We start from the raw sequence: 18553 nt of genomic DNA, 5'->3' as shown, positions 1-18553 counted from the left end.
CGTGGTATTTCTCCGGTCGAGCCGGCCCATTCGTGCCGAAGCATGGCTCTCCCACGTTTGTTTTCTATATAGTTTTCTTAAATAATTAATATTTTAACAAACGTTACGAACATTCAACTGCACTATTCATGTACCAGACTAATAAAATATGATAATAGTATTTGGTATCTACCTCGTTGCTCAATGTTGATTACCACAAAGTAACACAGGCGTGGAATAAAGATACGGGTCGTTTACATAACAGTGTGTAACCAAAATAAGTGATAATACTTTAGGGTGTGTACGTGTTCCTTGTAGAGAGTTCACTGTGAAAGTAGCAGCGCTGAAAGAAGATTTTTTTTCACTTTTGTATGGGCAAGGGCCCGAGCGTCACGAGTTTCCCCATACAAAAGTGAAAAAAATTGGCCTTTAGCGCTGCTACTTTCACAGTGAACTCTCTACAAGGAACACGTGCACACCCTAAAGTATTATCACTTATTTTTGTTACACCCTGTATTTTATCGCAGTAACAGAATGTAGAGCTACATTTTGACCTAAAAAACGTATGTGATAAAACTGATAAATGATAATAATATGGAGAACAATACCTCTATCTTATATATTTATATTGGGTAGGCATAGTAGAAGTAATCGTATCGCTATGCAAACAGTAAAGCCATACCTACCATCTACTGAGTACACAAAACTTTTGGTCTTAAACTCTTAACCCCAATTTCACCAACGTCTGTTAGTGTTAACAGTTTGTTAAAATGTCATGTCTTCTCTTTCATTCATAAGAAAAACGAAAGAGGTAACGTGATACTAATTCGAGCGTTAACTTTAACAGTCGTTGGTAAAATTGGGGCTAGAGTAACAACTAATAACACACTATAGATCTATAGTGTGTTATTAGTTGCTAATGAAATTTTCTAAAGACAATAATATTCATCAATTGTCATTTCAACAGGTTCATTTAGATATTTGTCGTCGGGTCATTAATTCTTTGCGAGGACTTCATCGGCCGATGCCTTGACCTCCTCCCAAGAGAAGTGAATGTCCTTTTCTTCTGTGAATCGCGAGCAAATCGCCAATCTAAGGAAGTAGACGTCGTCAATTTTCGACGGTACCAGATGAATCTTTCCGCGCCCGTTGATACGCCTCAGGAGGGCTTCGTTTATCTCGTTGTCTCCCTTCAACCTGAAGCAGACTAGGCCCATGGTCACCTCCTCGAATAACTCGAATCTATCATCCGACAGGCAAAGCTTCTCGAACAAATGAGCGAGGGCGATGTGATTCCGGATGTGCTTTTGAAGATTCTCTATCCCGTACAATCTCAGCACGAACCACAGCTTCAGAGCTCGGAAACGGCGGCCCAACGGTATCTGCCAGTGGCGGTAGTCCGGGGCGGAACCCTGGTGGTCGTGTTTCAGGTACAAGGGGTCTACGTTGAACGCGTCGATGATCCATCGCGGTTGTTTCAGCCACATCGCGGAGCAGTCGAAGTTTACGAGCATCCACTTGTGAGGATTGAAGTTGAAGGATTCGGCCTTTTCGATTCCTTTCATGAGGTAACGGTATTCCGGGCAGATGAAGGACGACCCGGCGTACGCGGCGTCCACGTGCATCCATAATCCGTGTTCGTTGCACACGTCACCGAGCTCCTCCAGATCGTCGAATGTGCAGGACGATGTTGTACCGAGAGTGGCCACCACCTGCAAAGTAAGACGGACCTTGAATATTCGCAACAATATATAATTAAACTAGATGTCCCGCGCGGCTTCGCCCGCGTAAATTAGAAATTTTACAGAATCCGTAGGTACATTTTCCCATAAAAAATATTTCCCCCGTTTTTCCCACATTTTCCTGAGTTTCTTCTGTCGTATTAGTCTTAGAGTAACAATATAATATAACCTTCTCGATAAATGATGAGTCTTACTCGATAAATGATCTATCTAACACTGAGATAAGTTTTTAAATCGGACCTGTAGTTTCTGAGATTGACGCGTTCAAGCAAACATACTCTTCAGGTTTATAATATTAGGTAGATATAGATTTTTTTTAATTATCGCTTGACAAACTCGAGTCTCGATCTAAAAGACTATGAAATGGTATAATATGGTAGTGATGATGATGATGATGATGATGAAGAATGTAATTTGCATAGTAGCATATGCTTTCTGTTCTTAAAACAACGCCGAAACTCCCAAACTTGTATCTATAAAGAATCAGGAATTCTCTCAGCACCTTCCGAACCACGGTATACCAGGTATATCTCGGTGCAAAATCTTACTTGTTGGTAGCATATGCTTAGAATACTTCTCACGAAACCGAAGTCACCATATGTTTCCCTATAAGTTTTGAGGAGTTCCCTCGATTACTTATGGATCCTTCATCAGATCACCACTTTTCTGAATATAATACCAAATTGGGATGATACCCTATATACCAAAAGAAAAATTTTGAAAATCGGTTAACAAACGGCGGAGTAATCGTTGAATATAACGAAAACGAACATAACACCTCCCCCATTTTGAAAGTCGGTTAAAATTGTAGCCTATGTGTTATTAATATTTTAATCAGCACATGAATTGAATAACAAATTTTTTTTCAAATTAATCGTAGCACCATCTGTCAGGACAAACTAAAATTGAAATAGAATAATATTGAATGCGATGATAGCGCCGTCCGCCGGATCTAATGTAAAACATTCCAAAATCAACAACTCCTTATAAATAAGAAATTAATTGAAAAAACATTTTCCAGTAGACCAAACTGTAAATCTAAACCATTCTCGAATCTCCACGAACACACACAAAAAATTTCATCAAAATTGGTCCAGTCGTTTAGGAGGAGTTCAGTCACATACACACGCACACAAGAAATATATATATTAAGACTAGATGTCCCGCGCGGCTTCGCCCGCGTAAATTAGGAATTTTACGGAAACCGTACATTTCCCCTTAACAAATAGCTCTTATGTCCCTACTCCCTTCACTTGGTCTACTCTATATCAGTGCCAAATACAGCCATAAAAATTGCTCCAGTAGTTCGTAATTTCTAATATTTCCCCCGTTTTTCCCACATTTTCCTGAGTTTCTTCGGTCGTATTAGTCTTAGCGTGATAATATATAGCCTATAGTCTTACTCGATAAATTAGCTATCTAACACTGAAATAAGTTTTTAAATCGGACCAGTAGTTCCTGAGATTAGCGCGTTCAAGCAAACATACTCTTCAGGTTTATAATATTAAGTATAGATTTTTTTCAATTATCGCTTGACAAACTCGAGTCTCGATTTAAAAGACTATGAAAAGTGCCAATAACAGGGTCATTATAGGCTGATAAGTCATAAGTCACAACCATGTATGTTATAATATGGTAGTGATGATGATGATGATGATGAATGTAATTTGCATAGTAGCATAATAATATTATGCTTTCCGTTCTTAAAACAACGCCGAAACTCCCAAACTTGTATCTATAAAGAATCAGGAGTTCTCTCAGCACCTTCCGAATCACGCTATACCAGGTATATTTCGTTGCAAAATCTTACTTGTTGGCAGCATATGCTTAGAATACTTCTCACGAAACCAAAGCCACCACATGTTTCCATATCAATTTTGAGGAGTTCCCTCGATTACTTATGGATCCTTCATCAGATCACCACTTTCGTGAACATAATACCAAATTGGGATGATACCCTATTTTATACCAAAAGAAAATTTTTGAAAATCGGTTAATAAACGGCGGTGTAATCGTTGAACATAAGAAAACGAACATAACACCTCCCCTATTTCGAAAGTCGGTTAAAATTGTAGCCTATGTGCTATTCTGATGTATAAGCTATATTATTGTAAAGTTTCATTAAAATCCGTTCAGTAGTTTTTCGTGAAAGAGTAAGAAACATTAATACATCCACACATCCATACATCCATACATCCAAACAAACTTTTACTATGTATATATAATATATTACATTTAATATTTTAATCAGCACATGAATTGAATAACAAATTTTTTTTCAAATTAATCGTAGCACCATCTGTCAGGACAAACTAAAATTGAAATAGAATAATATTGAATGCGATGATAGCGCCGTCCGCCGGATCTAATGTAAAACATTCCAAAATCAACAACTCCTTATAAATAAGAAATTAATTGAAAAAACATTTTCCAGTAGACCAAACTGTAAATCTAAACCATTCTCGAATCTCCACGAACACACACAAAAAATTTCATCAAAATTGGTCCAGTCGTTTAGGAGGAGTTCAGTCACATACACACGCACACAAGAAATATATATATTAAGATTAGGCACTTGCTGATTGCGCGTTACCAGAATTGATATTCTAATCACATAAGGCACCAAATATTCTAAATCTTACAACAAATTATTTACTTACGTAAAATGGAATAAGCCCATCAGCAATGTCTTTTTCGATAGCTTCTTTCAAGATATCTCCCCTTAATCGCCTCTTGTTGTCCGGCTTAAGAGTGCGAAGCTGAACTCCACCCAGAAGTCCCGCTCGCTCCACCGACGAATGGGCTTGTTCTGCAAACAAACATCACTACGATTAAGGGCGAAGCCAAACGAGCGTAATTTTTGAGTTGTGACTTGTGAGTCGCGGAATTTCGGTTTGGCAGAATTCTGCTGCATTGTTTCATACAAAAGTCCTGTTTGATTCACACGAGCGTAATTTTGTGAGTCATGATTTGTATGAAAAGTAATTTACGCGGTAGAAATTCTGCGACTCACAACTCACAAATTACGCTCGTTTGGCTTCACCCTAACTTAGTAGCTAAAGTGCCTCGTAATTCGTGAAGTGTGAACATTTTCAAGGTTTTCCTCATTATCGAACGTTTAACTATGTGAAAAAATTTTGCAATATATACATAATATAATATTGTTATCTAGACTCTAGAAAACCGCAAACAATAGTAATATTTTATATTGGTTACAACTCACTGTTGCAATATCCAACGAGCTTGGGGATGATGTCATTATCGGTCCATTCAGGGTGCTGTTCCTTTACTCGGTGAAGCATGCGGGTCTTCGCGCCCAAAAGAGCCACTAGGGTGGCCTCACTTGCGGTACCCTGGATAACACCGCCGCCCTCCCCGCCGGACCGGGAGAGGAACTCCTCCGGCAAACCCAGCATCTGGCCGAGCCAATCCAACATCACAACTTCTAGCTCGGTGCACGCCGGGCTGGCGATCTGCAACAACAACGTAAATCGGTCAAGTTCGATTCTTTCACGCTCAAATTAGAAGTCAGTGTTTTATTGAAATATTCACTTCTCAGAAACTGTAATTATTCCAAGGTGATTTAGTAATCTACTTTATGAAGAGTACTATTTATTTACCGATATTTATCTCTTGTTACATATAGTTACTTACTTAACATAATATGTTATTTTCAATATGATTATGACTTTATTACCTACTAATTAAATGAAACTGTTTGTGCTTACGTTTTACTCATAACAATGTTTTTGTCCTCATATCACACCATTAATAGTCGCTTAGTCTGGGATTACAATTTAAAACTTGATCTACAGGTTTTCCTTGTGCGTTTAATAGTAAAAATATCATTGACGTCGGAATATTGATCCCAAATGTAATATTTATGTTAGCTGGCATTATGCTTGGTAAATGGTAACAAACATAGATGGTTAGAAATTAATCTCTACCGCCGTTAAATACCGCCAAAACACAATATATTTGCTTCAGCATCCTTAACCGCATGCAACCAGACTCGAGCTATAGCATAAAAATACACACTTGCCAGCCTAATACACACTTACCATGTAACTGTCCACCTATGGTAAAAGTAGATAAAATAAAGTATCTGGGTGTTATAGTAGACCAAAGGCTATCTTGGCATCCTCATCTGGAACAAGTAGCTAATAGGATAAGGAATCTAACCTGGATTTTCAAAACCTTGAGATATGTAGTTCCTAATCCCAATGTCTCTTCAAACGACTATAATCAGTCCTCTCGAAATGTTATGAAGGAAATATACACGGCATTGGCTGAATCTATTATGGTCTACTGTATACCTGTATGGGGAGGTGCCAGCAAAACTAAAATATTAGAAGTAGAGAGGGCTCAGCGAACCTTATTAAAATTAATTCATTTTAAAAAAAGAAGAACACCTACCGTTGAACTATATAGTAATAGCAAGGTCCTATCGATTAGAAAACTATATATTTTACGAACAATATTAAAAAAACACAAAAATAGAGGCGACGAGATATGTAAAAATAAACGTAGTAAACACAAAATTGATATAAGTACCTATTATAAAAACGGAGTTTGCGAAAAATCAATATGCCAATAAATCTATTCTCCTGTATAACAAGCTCAATAAAATTTTAGACTTTTGGAACAAATCATGTTATGATACGAAAACTACACTAAGCATCTATTTATCTAACTTAAGTTATGAAACAACTGAAAAACTTGTAGAAAACATTAAATTATTATAAAAACATATTTCTTGCATACCCACATCCACATTTACACACACACATGCAGGCGCGCACACACACACACACACACACACACACACACATAAAATATAGTCAATTAAGCTGATTCTCCTGTTGTCTCTGTAAATTAGTATGTAGTTATTGTTTATTTACTTTTTTCCTTTACTTTTGTTTTGTAATTTAGTATGTAAGTCTCTTTTATAAAAGTTGATAAAAGTCTTGTATTACTAGCGATGGAAGAGCCTAGTCACCTGATACAGGCGTGAGCTTACTAGGTGACTATGTGTCCTACTAAATTATTGCAATTTAAGTTGGAAATAAACATTTATTATTATATCTATTATTATTATTATTATTAAATACTTAGTAACTATACCTACCTAAACCTATATAACTATTTTGATCAAAGCTTGCGTTACAAAACATAGTGCAACATAAAACTATATACAATTTAAAACTTGTCAAGGTTTCACCAAAATTATTCCACCCATTACGATCGCGCGTAGGAAAATTATTGTAGCTCACATACGTCTTCGAGGGAAAATCCACAATCCCGCTACGGACTGCGTTTCTCAGAGTTAATAATTGTAATGTTTCCGGGTTTAAAGGTAAACCCCAGGTTCATATTATCATGGTCGATATACCTTTAAAGTCTTAACAAAACAGCACAGTAATAGAACAGGTTGTATTTTCGCATTTAGACAATCTTCCCTCCTCAGTCCTCACCATGACAAAACACAATACTTAATTATTAATTAATAAATACATAATATACATAGATTAGTTTATCCAGATTATTGCTACCTATGGCAATAACAGTAAGGGCCTGTTTCACCACTTCCTGATATTAGGTGCGGATAGGCTTAAGGCTATTCACAACTTATTTGACAGATGCTAAATACTCTGGGTCTGTTTTACCACTTCCTGATAAAGTGCCGGATTAAGCTTCAAATATTACAATTCGTAACGTTTTTTGAAATTGTTATTATTGCCTGGAATGTTTATTACCTATACAGGAGCAAACATAATATAGCTTTAGGTTTTCCCTGTAGGATTCCTATTTGCAAAGGTTTCAAGTCCTAAATATTTACCCAGGTGAATCCGATGCACGCAATCGCCCCACTGAGCATGTCAGCCACGATGGCCGGGTAGGACTGGGCAGTGGGGAAGTAGGCATGAAAGCGAGGCGAGTGCCAGTGCGTCACCCCCGACATCACCACGCGCTCGATGTCAGCCATCACCGCCGTCCACGGCTCCGCCTTCTCGGGCGCCTGCTCCGGTACCAACGGGCGGAGGTACCCGGGCTGAACGGATGGTACCACCGGCCTGGAAATTGGAATACGTTATGGTATAAATCGTATCTAATATGTCTGCCCAATCGTTGGCCTCGAATGCCAATAAATAATAATTATAAGTAAGTATAGAACTTTCTGTATTTGTAGTTGACTTTTAAAGCGGTATATGTGCGAAATGACTGACAACGTATACTTACAACGTAACCTTCTAAGGTGTTAAAGGCGTGTCTACTCTTTACCTATATTCTTTAGGGCTTACGTATATTTTTGTTACGTAAAGTTTTAAAGTTAGAATTATTTACCTGTCTCTTATATTTTCCAAATAATCAGCAACGTAGTCTGTCATCGCCTTAGCGAATTCCTTGAATTCTTTGGCTTCCATGGTTTCTGAAATAATACAAAATTCGAATGTTTAGTTGGAGCCAGTAAAGTAAATATATCGAGAGACAAGAGTATTTAAATATTATATAAGTAAATAATATGTAAATATTCTGGTTACAACCTGGCAAGTAAACAAAACGTAAAATATTTAAGTGCAACATAAATTAAGTAGAGGTGGCCGGTAGGTAAATATTGTAAAATGAATAATAATTGTCGCCACAAAAAGTGCTGTTTACAACAAAATCAATTACTTAAGTATAATGTACTTAATTGTACGTACGAATTGGTGAAACGAAGTAAAAGCTAACACGACAATAAGCTCACTCAACAAACAAAAACATATAAGTACCTACTTAATAGTTAATTGTATGTACTATCGAGGAAATTGATTCCTAGGCAGTTGACAGACCAACGTCATTTAGTCGGATCATGTCAATTTAATGTTAACACCAAGGTGTTAACATCACTTAACTGTGATTGCCGGCGGTTTTTGACGTAACACGACTAAACTGCGTAGGTCCCCCATCTGCCTAGGAAACAACTTCTCTGATAAGTGATAGTACAAATTTGCAAAACTAATTAAAAGCAAACACGACAATAAGCTCATTCTTTTAAATGGCTAAATTTAACATACCGAAATTAGAGTAATTTTTGCTCTCCATTAATGCGTTCTGTAAATTGTATTAAGAAATATTATATAATTATAATAAACTAGATGTCCCGCGCGGCTTCGCCCGCGTAAATTAGGAATTTTACGGAAATTGTACATTTTCCCATAAAAAATAGCTCTTATGTCCCTACTTCATATTATAATCCATTATCTACTATGTACCAAAAACAATCAATATTTCGCGACGGAATTCACTGAATCTACCATGTGACTAAAATGGGTGGTTCGCACCTGTCCACTTGACTGTTATGTATTGTTATTTAATACGACTGACCTTGTTGATTATGTTATAAAACCCACTATAATACATGTATTACCCACGTGAATGTAGTCGCATCCTTGGTCAATGCCAAGAGAGAGGCGTCCATGACTGAGATTGCACAACGGACACGGCTACTGGTTGTACTCTATTAAACGGCACGTTGCGAGGTTAATATAGTGAGTACTCAGTAGCTATAGTAGAGCCTACACTTTAATCTACTAACTTTTATGTATTTAAACTAAACCACATAATATTCAGTATGTTTGACAGTTATAGTAAATGATATTGACTATAACTTTACGTAATATAAGTAAGTTAAAGTAATTAAGCTTGTTTTGAAATGAAAGCTCAGGTAGAGAACATGAAGTCAACGGCTGTACATTTTTATTTTTGGTATTGCATGGGTATTGGGTAACGATTAATTGAGAATTCAATGGAATGAGATCTGTTGTAAAATATTAATTAATAAATAGAACTATTCGAACAGATTGGTCTTGAAAATGTAGTTTAATCATTGCATGTCGTTCACTATTGTAGAGCTCGCCTTGAAATAAATTTTCGTTTGAAAAAACAATGAGGACACCTTCATTCTGTTAATTAATAAATAATAATTACTTCAGAAACGAGCTATATAATTTGATTGAAGTGAAATATCTAGAAGCTATGACAAATTAAGTACAATTATGTGTCACTAAAATACGCGGTAGAATATGAATAGTTTTTTGCTTAAAAGTAGTCGAGAGCCATCTAAATGTTTAACCGACTTCCAAAAAACGAGGAGGTTATATAGGTATAACATACTACACAGTGTATATGTATAACAATTTCACAGTAAACTTTTTATGGCAAATAAGTGACACATACATACCCTAAAATACATAATTATATCTTGTACTTATATGCTACATTTTACTAAAAATCCGGTAAATAGATTTTCTGTAGGTTTGGTTTTAACTAAATAATATTTGTGAGTATATTGGTATGCCCCAGTCTCAGTATTTAAAAACTCTACAAAGTGTAACAAAAGTAAGTATGTAATAATACTTTAAGGTGTAAGTATATGGGGCCCCTATACATATATTAAAGAGTTCGCCGCGCCGTGAAAGTAGCAGCACTTAGTTTTGTTACACCCTGTAGCCTGTATAGAACGTAAATCGTGAACTTCTGAACGCCGGAAGGAAATTATTTCCTGTTCCCGTAAACTACAGGCCTTGGCATCCGATACTGTCACTAACAGCACGACTGTTACACTTATAAATGCTGGAAACATTTAAATAAATTGATTTTAAGTTCAATTAAAATTAATAGTGTCCGACCGAAACTGATTTTTCAGCCGAAACCGAACTTTCGGCTTTACTCTGAGTAGGCCTACTACGAAACAATTTTGAGACTCAAGGGACGAGGGACGAGGACGAGAATGCCGCGTCCTGCTCTAACAACGTCATTAATTCACGTTTGGTAGAGTAGGACGCGGTATATTCGTACGATTGTTTCATTCAAAACGGTTTCGTTTAACGGCCAGTTTCTGCCGAAACCGAAACTGAAACTTAATAAAACATTTTATTTAAAGTTACGATTATGTACTGAAATTTACTAATTTTCAAAATTTATTAACACTGAAAAAGTGCCAAATTAAATTTTACTTTTTGTGACATTTCTATACTTACTTACTTCTATAGTCTATACTTAATATAATAAAGCGGAAGAGTTTGTTTTTTTGTTTGAACGCGCTAATCTCAGGAACTACTGGTCCGATTTGAAAAATTATTTCAATGTTAGATAGCGGGTTTATCGAAGAAGGCTATTATTTTATCACGCTCAGACTAATAGGAGCGAAGAAATAGAGCAAAATGTGGAAAAAACGGGGGAAATTATTTGAAAGAGCTTATCTCACGAAGTACTGGCGCAATTTTTATTTTATTTGACACAAATGAGAAGTAGGCCACGTGAAGAATCATAGGTTATTTTTTGTTGACTAATTTGTGTATGACTATTATATGGACAGACCCCGGAAACCGAGCGGCGCGGCGTATGACTATTATATGGACAGGCCCCGAAAACCGAGTGGCGCGCGGCGTACCTACTAAACGGCTTGTCCATATATTCTATTATCTATACTTTAAAGTTTAAATTTTATTATATTATAAAGCTGAAGACTTGAAGAGTTTGTTTGTTTGAATGCGCTAGGCTCAGGAACTACTGGTCCGATTTGAAAAAGTCTCAGTGTTAGATAACCCATTTATCGAGGAAGGCTATAGGCTACATGTTATTAAATATTAAGCTAAGACCAATCATTGGAGCGAAGAAGCATGAAAATTTGAAAAAAAAACGGAAAAATTTATTTAAAATTCCTTATCTATCTCAAGGAACTACTAGAGCAATTTTTATGTTATTTGTCACAGATGAATAGTAAACTACGTCAAAGGACATAGGCTATTTTTTGCGAAAAAATGTACGGTTTCCGAGAAATGTCTAAATTACGCAGGCGACACCGCGCGGAATATCTAGTAAATCTATACATTGTGTTAGGCGCCGCGCGCCGCCCCGCTGCCCGCTGGTTTCGGGACTAAAGCCTAACGAGTAATGATACTCTGGTATCGTTGGTTAGCAAGATAAGTTTATCTGCCCGTATCTGCACAAAACTTCCGAAAACATTTGTTTTTAATCTTTGAGTAAAACTGTATAATATAATTTCCTGATAATCCCTTATGCTATATCGCCCAGTCGATTTCAAATACTTATTTGAACTAGTATTATGTATTATGTAGTGTATCTGCATAGTAGATAATATTTAACATTGTCTCTTAAGAGGCTGGGTGCCATTAAAATTCACGGAATACCAAAATCATTTTGTCATACGAAAATATTTAACATGTATGAGTTATTTTTCAGCTTAAAATAGTAATTACCTAGGTTCCTGAACAAAAATTTACTACAAAATATTTAAATACTAAAAAATATTTTTAGAGTTTAAATATTTTGTAGTAAATTTACTATTTAGTTATATATTTTTCCTATATTTTTTAGTTTTTAAATATTTTGTAGTAAATTAACTACAAAATACTTAAACACTAAAAATATTTTTTAGTGTTTAAATATTGTGCAGGAACCTATTTAATTACTATTTTAAGCTGAAAAATAACTGAAACATGTTAAATATTTTCGTATGAGAAAATGATTTTGGTATTACGTATGTATGAGAATTTCGATGGCACCCACCCCCTTAAACATCAGTAGTGGGGACATCAGTCTATATCATCTGTCAGCATCTGTCAAGCTGTCAGTCTGACAGTTGTGTAGTGACCGAGGATAGACACGGTGCACTCCGCAGTGGTACTGGTTGTATTAGTGAGCCAGTGTCCCTAGGATTCTACATTGGCGACGATGATGGACAATAATGGTATGGAAAAATAATTTATTTAAAAAAAGGGAAGGAAGACCTAAATAAAAATGTGTTTATAGTCCGTATCGGACATTGGAGTTATGAATTATGTATTTGAATATTGTTTGTGAACACAAACAAGACGAATTTGTTAGACACAGCTAAAACTTTAGTTCATATTCTGTACTTACATTATCTATACTTAATATTATAAAGAAGAGTTTGTTAATTTGTTTGTTTGTTTGAACGCGTTAATCTCAGGAACTACTGGTCCGATTTGAAAAAAATCTTTCAGTGTTAGATAGCCCATTAATCGAGAAAAGCTATAGGCTATATTTTATCACGCTAATACTTAAAGGAGCGATGAATAGAGGAAAGTGTGGAAAAAACGGGGGGAAATTATTTGAAAGGGCTTATTTTAACGCGCTAATATCAGGAACTACTGGTCCGATTTGAAAAATTCTTTCAGTGTTAGATAGCTCATTTATCAAGGAAGGCTATATGCTATATTTTATCACGCTAAGACTAATAGGAGCTAAGAAATAGAGGAACATGTGGAAAAAACAGAGGATATTATTTAAAATTGCTTATAATCTTAAGAAACTACTGGAGCAATTTTTATGTTACTTGGTTCACATGAAGAATAGACCCCATGAAAGGACATAGGTTTCTTATTTGTGGAAAAATTTACGGTTTCTGTGACCTTCCTAAATTACGCGGGCGAAGCCGCGCGGAACATCTAGTAATATTATAAAGCAAATGGGTTTGTTTGTTTGTTTGAACGCGCTAATCTCAGGAACTACTGGTCCGATTTGAAAAATTCTTTCAGTGTTAGATAGCTTACTTATTGAGAAAGGCTATGGGTTATTATATTATCACGCTGAGACGAATAGGAGCGAAGAAACAGAGGAAAATGTGAAAAAAACGGGAAAACGGGGGAAATTATTTGAAAGGGCTTATCTCCCGAACTACTGCAGTAATTTTTATGTTATTATCTGAAATATGGAATTGCTACGAATAATATTATGTGTGATTAATTAATTATGTTAAAACGCAGGTAATCACAAACACAGGAAAAGTTTGATAAATATATTTGCATATATGTTGTTCTACCTAATCCTCAAGTTCAACACACAAACTACATTATCAAAATGATTATAAAACGATAATATCCATATGATAATAATTATTATTGCCAATAATGCAAACAAATACAGTCGAGTATGTCAGAAATTAGAAAGACCAAACATAGGTTTGTATTAATTACTCGTACTTGGTGATGAGGTCGCGTAATCGAAATCCTTAGTAAAGACAGATTTTATGTTAATTGATTGTGTTAATGACTCAGGTAATGGAAGTATACATAATTATTAGTGTTATCTAAAAAATGGAGTAAACAATAGGTGTCTTGACAAAAAGTTAATAGAATTTTAGTTATTTAGGTTTCATTGAAATATCCCTAGATCATGTTGATGTGTGCATTGATATAGAAATGTCACAAAAAGTTAAAAAATCCAATTTTCCATGTGTTAATAAATAAATAAAAAATAGTAAATTTCAGTCAATTATCGTAACTTTAAATGTTTTATCAAGTTTTGGTTTCAATTTCGGCCGAAACTGAGAGGAAGGCTGAAAGTTCGGTTTCGGCTGAAAAATCAGTTTCGGTCGGACACTAGTAATTTCGCATCTTTAAAATTAGTATGGACGTTAGACTGCAGAATACGTTAACGTGCACATTACCTAGACAATCTGCAGATTCCCTGATACTATCCGTTAAAGTGTGAAATTTTTAAATAAAAAGCTTATATTTGCACTTTACCTAGTTATTTTGCATTCTCTTCCTTAGTAAAAATCCTATAAACTTTGACTTAAGCTTATCAACCTAAGGCTATCATAGTCGTTTTGATTTGTTTTTCTAGTTGATACGATCTGTTATAACAGTGTTTTATTTGTGGAGTAACATTTTAATTAAAATTTAATAATTTATTCCTTTTTAACCCCCGTCAAAAAAGAGGGATGTTATAAGTTTGACGTGTCTGTCTGCCTGTCTGTTTGTCTGTGTGTGTATCTGTCCGTGGCATCGTAGCATCCAAACGGGTGGACCGATTTTGATCTAGTTTTTTTTTGTTTGAAAGCTGACATGATCGAGAGTGTTCTTAGCTATAATTCATCATCATCAGCCTGCTCAGTCCTGGACAATCAGGGTTTATCTGGTTCATGAAAGGCCGTTAGCAACTTGTAGTCGTTTGATGGGTTTTATATTTCATTCTAGTTCGTGATATTTGTGAATATACAATATACGTATACACATAATACGCTATACGTGGGAGAGCCATGCTTCGGCACGAGTGGGCCGGCTCGACCGGATAAATACCACGTTCTCACAGAAAACCGGCGTGAAACAGCGCTTGCGCTGTGTTTCGCCGAGTGAGTGAGTTTACCGGAGGCCCAATACCCTAACCCCTACCCTATTCCCTTCCCTACCCTCAACTTTTCCCTTCCCTTCCCTACCCTCCCCTATTACCCTGTTCCATCTTAAAAGGCCGGCAACGCACTTGCAGCTCTTCTGATGCTGCGAGTGTCCATGGGCGACGGAAGTTGCTTTCCATCAGGTGACCCGTTTGCTCGTTTGCCCCCTTATTTCATTTAAAAAAAAAATGGAAAGTTGACCTGGTGCTGCAGCATCACCTGGTAATCAATAGGATATCCAACTCCTCACCAACTAAGAGCAGAGGTTTCGTGTTTGGGCTCATTTTAATTGTGACAACCAGTAAGAAGTAGATAAAGTATAAACAGTAAATATTGAAATGCTGCTGCTGCAGCATCACCTGGATTCTATAGGAACCGAGCTTCGTATGAACCCAAAGTGGAGGTTTCATGTTTGGGCTTATTTTAACGGCGTCATCGAAAAGGACATTGATAGATGGTAATCATGAGAATATGATTCTGTTGATAGGAATTATTCTGCACTATAACCAACACAAGTTTAAAAAGTATGAAATAAAATTAAATTAAGAAATTAAAAAAAAACCCCCGCCAAAACAACTTTAAAAAGTAATGAAATAATATTTACTGCCTTTAAGTTCAAATAATTCCTAACTTGTGTAAAGTAATATTTTAGTCCATAATTGTTGTCAAGGTGTGTCGGGGGACCGCTAATGTAGATGTTCGATTTCACTTAACAAGTTTAAGGATCAATTAACAGCGATCTGAATCGAGATAGGTAATCAGCAACTTGGCGGTTGTAGGTTGTAGTTTACTTGGCGGTCCCCCGACACACCGTGACAACAATTATGGACTAAAATATTACTTTACACAAGTTAGGAATTATTTGAACTTAAAGGCAGTAAATATTATTTCATTACTTTTCAAAGTTGTTTTGGCGGGGTTTTTTTTTTAATTTCTTAATTTATTTATGTTCAAAACCAATTCAAAATACAACAAACAACAACTAAATAACATGTTTTATTCAAACAAGAACCTATTTTATGTAATATAATGTGAATAGAATAAACTTTTTGCACTTTAACTGACTCACCCAGATAATCTGCACAATACCTTGTTAATCTGCAGTCTAACTGGTTTACGCACATTAACGGTAACATGGATATGGATTATAGGCAGCATAGCTGTTTCCAGAAGATGGTCGGTCTGGTATATTGAAACAAAAAATCAGGAAAATTGGCTTTTATTAATCTGACTGAGAATATAATATTTTGTTTCCAACACTTCATTTTGCGCAGAGTAGGTAGGTACTTAACACGTTTTTAATTCCCACTTGCCAGGAAAATTGACGTTTATTTTATTTTCCAGGGGGTGGCAGCTGCCCCTCCCCCCCCCCCCCCCCCCCTGTCCCTACCTGGGTACGCCCATGCAGACAGACACACATGTCTGTCTGTGTGTTACCTTTTCACGCTTATAAGCGTTGAACCAACTTTAATGACATTTGGTATGGACATACTTTGAGTCTCGAGAAAGGACATACTTAGGATACTTTTTATCCCGGAATATGTACCGATCATTCCCGAGAGATAAACGATTTTTGAGCTACGAAGATGCGGGCTCATCTAGTTCTACAATGTGCTTTACCTACTGTACATAATTTACTCAAGGCACCTACTTGGTGAGTGATTATCTACAATATAATAATGACTGTAAAATGTAATATTTTGTCCTCTAAAAAAATATTTATTTCATTTTGTCGGCTCTTATAATAATTATAATGTTGCATTATTATACGTTTTCACACAGTCCTCATTAAATTTACCTGAACCGACAAGGTGAGATACAAAAAAATATTATCAGGAACTATAGATCTATGGAAAATGGCTGTATGAGCAACGCTCCCTTTGCCTGTCCCGACCGGGACGAATTAAAAAAAAGGTCTATGGCAAAAAGTGAGAAAATAAATTGACTCTAACAATACCAGGGTAATAGGAATAAAACATATATTTTTAGATCCTATTTTTCCTTTAGCAACTTATTAAGTGTGTGATACATGCAAATATAAAAATTTATCCAATGATCAAGGATATTTTTTGAAAATCTGATGTCAAAATTTGCCATCAGATTTTGGTAGAACGTAGTTTTAAATATCCTCTTTGCTAATAACATTACACTACTGTAATTTACTTCACATCTTCTGAAGGCCGATTTAGTTTATTAAATTTTCGGTTTGGTCAATTTATCCGGTCACAAACTAAATTCAAGGTCCTTAGAAAGCGCTATGAGGATAAATGAGATCGACAAACTTATTCTCAAATGATTAACAAACTAGATGACGCCCGCAACTCCGTTGCGCCAAAATTCGTTTATCGCGCGGGAACCGTACATTTTCCGGGATAAAAATTATCCTTAGATATCCTTTTCCCGGACTGAAAGTATATCCAATATGCATACCAAATTTCATCAAAATCAGTCGGGTTTAATCGGTTGAGCGTGAAAAGGTAGTTTAAATAGTACTATTTTAAAATCTAAATTGGTGTAGGTCAGTACAAATCAGCATAGTTCGTATCGTCCTTAATAATTGTTCTAATTGCATTTTAATATGCTACAAATTACAATTCTACAGTTACTGATTAACTATGAAAACTTACCTTTGTAGTTGTCACAAGTTATGACACCGAATTAGAATGGCACTGCTATTTTTACGCGGCAAATCACGGCCAGCCCCACCGAACACCTCTCGCACACTACTCCTCTCGCGTTGACCTCCGCGCTTTATATATGAACGAGCGTTAAGGATCACTCGCTGGTCGCTATACATAATTCAGTGCATTACCGAGATTGATTTCGGCGCACGAGATTGATTTGTAAGTTGTGACTTTGTGAGTCGCAGAATTTTGGCTGGCAGATATTCTGCTGCATTCAGTTTCATACAAAAGTCCTGTTTGATTCACACGAGCGTAATTTTGTGAGTCATGATTTGTATGAAAAGATATTTATGCGATCGAAATTCTGCGACTCACGACTCACAAAATTACGCTCGTTTGGCTTCACCCTAACGTGAGAAACGAGCGTAATTTTGTGAGTCGAGTCGCAGAATTTCGACGTATCACGTAGCCTACGGATACCCGCGGTTGCTGTATCTTCTAAATTATCTGGACCATCTAGAATAGAACACGTAGGTCGTAGGTATATTATCGCCTGATAAGTTTGTATTATAAAACTAAACAGCTAGGGGCGGCAGCATACCTGTTTTGAGAAGATATGGTCGGTCTCGACGGTCTGGTATAATATTGAAATAAAAAATCATGAAAATTGAATTTTATTAATCTGACTGAAAAGATACTTCATTTTGCGCAGAGTAGGAAACACGTTTTTACTTTTTATTTTCCCACTTGCCAGGAAAATTGACGTTTAATTTATCTTCCAGGGGGGCAGCTGCCCGTGGCCTAGAGGTATACAACGGTTGCGGTCAAACGTTTAGGAAAATGCTAATTATCATAGTTAGGTAGGTACTTACTTATTTTAAAAAGGTTAAAGTTTTATAAATTAATTAACTGCATGGGTAAATCCAATATCAAGAGAAAAATAATAATTAATAAGTTAACTAAACTTAAATAATTTATGGACCTGAGTAGTCAAGTCCTTA

At 36.0% G+C, this 18553-nt stretch overlaps 1 protein-coding gene across 1 annotated transcript; it reads right to left on the bottom strand.

The window, feature by feature from the left end:
* Nucleotides 1–786: 786 nt before the first annotated feature.
* On the bottom strand, nucleotides 787–17643 carry LOC121731811 (aromatic-L-amino-acid decarboxylase). Its single transcript, XM_042121475.1, has 6 exons — nucleotides 17556–17643; nucleotides 8067–8151; nucleotides 7561–7795; nucleotides 4945–5194; nucleotides 4382–4530; nucleotides 787–1691 (listed from the first exon to the last, which is right to left on the bottom strand). The coding sequence occupies exons 2-6, from the start codon at nucleotides 8144–8146 to the stop codon at nucleotides 975–977; spliced, it is 1431 nt and encodes a 476-aa protein (XP_041977409.1). The 5' UTR covers nucleotides 8147–8151; nucleotides 17556–17643; the 3' UTR covers nucleotides 787–974.
* Nucleotides 17644–18553: the final 910 nt, after the last annotated feature.

The sequence above is a fragment of the Aricia agestis genome, chromosome 1 (assembly GCF_905147365.1).
Source record: "Aricia agestis chromosome 1, ilAriAges1.1, whole genome shotgun sequence".
Taxonomy (NCBI): domain Eukaryota; kingdom Metazoa; phylum Arthropoda; class Insecta; order Lepidoptera; family Lycaenidae; genus Aricia; species Aricia agestis.
The sequence above is the reverse complement of the archived record's forward strand: the minus strand, read 5'-3'. Positions and strand labels throughout refer to the sequence as shown.